Source organism: Leptopilina boulardi, unplaced genomic scaffold (assembly GCF_019393585.1).
Source record: "Leptopilina boulardi isolate dan_hultmark-lab unplaced genomic scaffold, ZJU_Lbou_2.1 LbouV2_311, whole genome shotgun sequence".
Classification (NCBI taxonomy): domain Eukaryota; kingdom Metazoa; phylum Arthropoda; class Insecta; order Hymenoptera; family Figitidae; genus Leptopilina; species Leptopilina boulardi.
Genome location: NW_026137876.1, coordinates 39,404 through 45,270, shown reverse-complemented (window position 1 = coordinate 45,270; position 5,867 = coordinate 39,404). Strand labels below are relative to the sequence as shown.

At 30.3% G+C, this 5,867-nt stretch overlaps 1 protein-coding gene across 1 annotated transcript; it reads right to left on the bottom strand.

Moving 5' to 3' along the window:
- Positions 1 to 313: 313 nt before the first annotated feature.
- On the bottom strand, positions 314 to 1,531 carry LOC127283850 (uncharacterized). The gene has a single exon (XM_051308952.1). It carries the CDS (start codon positions 1,529 to 1,531, stop codon positions 314 to 316), a length of 1,218 nt encoding a protein of 405 aa, XP_051164909.1.
- Positions 1,532 to 5,867: the final 4,336 nt, after the last annotated feature.

Here is a 5,867-nt window from a genome sequence, read left to right as displayed (position 1 = left end):
CCTGGAGAATTGGTCGCACTTCTTCATATGGTACATCACCAGCAGTCCATTTGAGTCCATGGTAATTGTGCATTAACCATAAATTTTCACTCTTATATCGTCCAGGCAGAGAACTCCAGCTGCAGGGTGGCTCGAACAGAAATACCATCGGTTGTGCATCTTCCTCGAGAGGTAAAATGGCCAACTCCTTGTAGATAAAATCGTTGTATGGTCTTTTAAATCCTTGGAAATCCACAATGAAGTCCATGGTTGTAGGAACTGAAAATTTCTGTCTGGAGACCACCTTTTTATACTTGAGATTTACCCCCACTACTTATGTTACTTTTTTAACAACACCGCTGATTGGTTTATACTGTATAATGCGATCATGAATAATTAAGCAATATGCTGCTGTATTGGCGGGAAAATTTTCACTAGATTCAAATTCCAATCGGACATCAACTGAAGCTTGTTTAAGGAATTCGTTTTGTTTTGAACAATCTATGACAGCCAATGGTGCATAGTCTTTAAAGGTAGTTCTAGAAAGTAACGGCTCAGAATCTTTTCCATAGTATGATGATTGAAAATTACAATACATATCATAAAGGAGAGAATATTTGTTTTGATTAAAATTTAAATTTAAATTACCATAAGGATAATATTGTGAGTTTAAAAAAAGTTTAACATTTATGAGATTAGAGTTATCAAAAAACTTTGCATATCTTGCATGATTATCTTTCCGATTAGTCTGAAATCCAAGTATAACATATCGAGGTTTTTCAACTTGTGTGGATGTTTTTACAGTCCAGCAATGTTTCTGAGTTGCAGGTATCAGTGGATATTCATACATTTCCCATGATCTCATATTTATAAGCGGATCTTTTTCAATAAATTTTAATAATTCTATTCTTCGACGGTCACCAACAAATAAATATGGTATCATCCATTCTACATTAAAGAGTATAATTTTAAATCTTTCACGTTCAACGCCAGTAATGTTAACCACAGCATTAAGATCTGTACGAGATCTTGTCAAAATAAGTTCATGTTTTGCATTTACAACTATTTTTCGGTAGTCTTCAGCAAATCCAAGAATCATGCTTAAAGGTATATTCACATCAAAGTATCCAGCGTTATCTGTTATTCTACTATCATCATCAAAGTTAAGATAACCAGTATTCTCTGAGTAAATAATCTGATTAGGTGTTTGAGAAATATAAGTTTTCATGGTGGTTGTGAGGCCAACATTTTTACAACGATCAATTTCAACACCATTCAGTTCATAACGAATCTCATTAAATAGATAACAAATAGCATTACTAATCAATTTTGTATTAGTCACAACAGTATCGTCAGATTTAACTAATCTTCCATGTACATGTAACGTACTTTTACTAGGAAGAATATACAAATCCTGATGTTGAACAGCAATTCGAATCTCATCGCTATTATTAAATGCTGATGAAACATAAGGTTGATGAGTATGAATCTCAAAATGTGCTAATGAATCATCATATTTAACTGGACTTAGAATATTCAAAGTCTCTTCCATTTTTATTACAACAAATAAAAAAAGCACGAATTATTAATTTTGTTTTTTTCTTTTTTCTTGACGGCGAATTCGCAGACCGAGATGTTTCAGAAAGAGTATGTTCTGATGTGTTAAGCTCTTGCGAACTGATTGAAGACTGAATGTTTTCTGACATGTTGGCTCGTTTATATAACTTCTACCAGATTTCCTGTGAAACACAATGCCCATCATGTTGATTTTACGTGTAGACGAATTGTTATAGTTTCTCCACGGAAATTAACTAAATCTCCGTCCTGATCAACAATTTTAAGTTGAATATTATGTATTGTCTTCACGGCAACTGGAAGATAAATGACATGTGAAGGTACTTCCACAATCTTATATCCAGCAGGTACTACTGGAAAAAACTCATGAATAGTATGGACTTTTTTACCATTAATGTATGCTCCAGTTGTAATACTGCATTCAACTCTAATAGAATTTACCTTTAGTATAGCTACTGGTAAATCAGATGTATGTGTTATATTAGGTGCTAAGGGTCGCGGTGCAAAACCTAATAATTCTCCAATAGAATCTTTTGGCTTAAAACTTACTTTAAGACTACTTTTTATTTCACTTCTTAAAGTATTATTATTTGGTTTTATACTTATAACTGCTGCTTCATCAGTCATAGAGTTTTGAATAAACTTTTCAATATCTTCGATTTCATAACTACCAGGAGGTATAGTAATTATTTGATTACCAATATAAAATTTATTTTTTCCTACATCAACATTTGGAATAGAATTAAATGTTAAAAGTTCTACTAGTCCAAGAATATAATTTTTATTCGGTAACAATTCTATTGGTGGAAAATATTCAGCCTCTAATACAGATGAATTTCCAGAAATGGTTAAAGTAAACGATTCATCCATAATGATGTCTTTTGAAAAACTGACTCTTCACTTAAACTTCACTCATTTATATAGACTATCAGTCAGTTTAAGCTGTTTACACAAAAAATTTAAACATAAATGACCACAATTAAAAGTATCATAATTCTGATAATTTTCATGATTATACTTTATTAAAGTATCATCACCCAGATAATTTGCAAGTTCAAATGGTGGTTGTAGATTGCCAAAACTGTCAAAATACATTACATTTTTATTAACTTTTTTATAAGCAACCCAGTGCGTTTCAGGACCATTTTTATCATCAAGATTAATAATAGCTGATTCAATTTTTCGAGGTCCTCTTTTAGGTAATTCATTTCGCATAAAAACTCCCCGAAAATAAGGAATTTTTAATTGTTTAGCATACTTGTACAAATCATAATCAGTTAATGCTCGTTGAGGAAGTCTTACAACTTTTTTTTTAGACATTTTCTCTTCTTCATTCCTTGACCTTTTGAATGTGGTTTTAAGTGAAGTCCTGCTCCTTTGGAGAAAGGGTTTAAATGAAGTCCTAATCCTTGTCTATAAGGTTTTAAATGTAGTCCTTTACCAATTGCAACTGCATCCATTTTTTTATTATGTCCATGAGCTTCTTTTAACTGTTCCTTAGCAGAATTCGCATCATTTACTGCTTTTGTTACTCCAGCAGCTCCTCCGGCAAGAGCTCCAAGAGCACTTAATCCAGCAAAAATTGGAATTAGTGGTAAAACACCTCCAACTTTTGAAGGTACTGGTAAAATTCGAGGAGCTAAAATTTTTTTTCTACCTCCTGCTTTTTTGATAGCTTTTCGAGCATTTTCAATAGCAGCTTTAATTGTAGATTGAGCATCATTACCTGGAATTATAGATTTTCTAGCAGAATCTACAATTTTTCTTAGTGCTGTTCGTTTCTTCGAAGTCACCTTTGTCTTCTTCTTTTTTCTTCTAACTCCCATACCAAGTTTCGACTTAACTTTCATTGTTCCTGATATTGCTAAAGCAGCAGGTAGCATACGAGCAGTACTCTGTGGTCCATCAAATTGTGGAAAAACTAATGTCCTTTTATCTTTAATATTACATCCTAATGGTCTTAGATTTGAAAACATTTATCTTTACTCGAAATCACTACAACAACCAAAATATAAATTCTTGGAACAAGTTGTTAGTGATGTTGATGGAGTTGAATATTTACCTTTTAGTGAGCATGAAGAAGTAATTGCTCCTCAAGATGCAAAACCAAATTCAATTTTTATATTTGATGATGTTGCTTGTGAAAAACAAGATAATATAAGAGCTTTCTTTTGTATGGGTAGACATGTCAGCGTTGATAGTTTTTATTTATGTCAGACTTATGCAAGGATTTCGAAACATTTAGTGAGAGATAATGTTAATTTGCTAGTTCTTTTTCGCCGAACAAGTATTAAATGAAACTTTTAAACCTATAGTTCAACCTTTAAAAAAAATTGTTAATATATCTGACATTAAGAGTGAAGAGATAGATAGAGTTAAAATTAAAAAGAATGATGAGGAAATTGAAGAGGAAGAATATTCAAACTTTGATGAGGATATCAGTGAAACTGGAGTAAATCATGATGACAATGATGAAGATGATAGTGATAAATTATTAAGTAAATACATGTTCTTATTAAATCATAACAGAAAGCAATGTTTGGATACGGTGTATGGAGTACGTAAAGTCAGTGATGGGTCATTTATGATTGGAGATTCACCAATAATTTTTGACAATCAATTTATTAAAATTGGTGATAAACGTTATGTGCAAAGCGTAGGTCTATTAGAACTTTTATTTAAGAGTAAACCAAACATGCTTAAGGTAAGTAAGAATGATGAAAACAATTTTAAAGAAGTACTCCTAAATACAAATGCTCACAAAAAGAAGTATAGTTCTTCTGAATCAGTTCGAAAAGATAAAAGTTTCAAATATTTAAATATTATTTCAAATCTTTTTTCTTCTTCTTTAAATTCAACTAATAAAAAGAGACAATCAATAACTGGTTCTTCACTACCTCGTTCTATGATAGCTCGAAAAAATGTTAAAACTGATTATATTTATTGGGATGATCCGAATGAATTAGTTGACCGTTTAAGACTGCTAACGGCATCTAGATCAGCTGGTAATCCGAGTCATGACAATGAAATTATGTCTATTATTGAAGAGTTACGTGAAGCAGAAATTATATATTAATAAATGCTCAGTCGACTATAGATCAGTATAAAAATGAGCATTGATGTGTTCGGACATCCTCTTAATCGAGGAGGAAGTGCAGTAGCAAAGCGAGGACCACCTGGACCGATTGGACTTGGTTTTAAAATAAATTCACAAGGCAACTACGACGTTGAAGGTAGAAGAATTTGCAACGTTTCACAGCGGTTCCACATGTAGGCAAAGTCGCACAGTCGTTGCGAGCCCCGTACCCCCACCACAGCTGTTTGTCGAACGTTGTCAGTGGTTCTCTGCTCCACGGTAGCGCAATGGGGGAAGTTGTTTTGGTTTATCCAGACCAAAACTTTTACCCTGATTTTCCTATTTTTATTATTTATTGTAATAATAGTTTTATTGATTAATTTGAAATTTTATTTTCAATAACAAATAAAATTTAAAATAATGTGTAATTTAATTATCAAACACTTCATGATAATAATTAAGGGATTTGATAATTAATAATAATTAATTCATTAAATTAATCATTTAAATAATTAATTAATTAATTAAAATAATAATTAATAATTTAATAAAATGAAAAAATAATTAAGGAAATTTACAATTTGTATTATTAAAAAAATAAAAACATCATTTTTAGAAGTAAAAAATTACTTAACAAACAAATATAATGTGTAAAGTGTGTAAAAAATTGCAAAAGGTTATTTGATTTAACTATAACTGTCCAAAATATAAAACAACATAAAGGTAAGTTTGCTTTATACGTATATACATATAATTATCATAATTAGTTATCAATTACTATACATATATTAAGATGTTAATTATTTAATAACCAATTTTGACTTACAATAATTTTTTTAAATGTATACAACTGGATAGTTTTAAATTTAGTCAAATTAGTTTAAATTATAGTTATATTTTGTCATAAACCCAAAATTTATTTTGAGGTTACGTTATGTGGTTTTACATCCTTAAAATAAGAAATCAACCATGTCGAAAACAATACAGAAAAAAAACAACTTAAACAAATTTTATTGTAATTAGTATTAACTTTATAAATTATTTACAAAGAATTTTAAAGAATTGAAATAAATAATCACATTCTTCTTTAAAATTAAGACACACAAAAATTTAACTTAGTATAAAACCGCAAATAACTCACAAGAATTAAAAAAAACACCCTGAAATTGACCTTAGCATTGATAATTGGGAAACATATAATTGGGACATTTGTATTATCAACTTTTATTCTTCAATA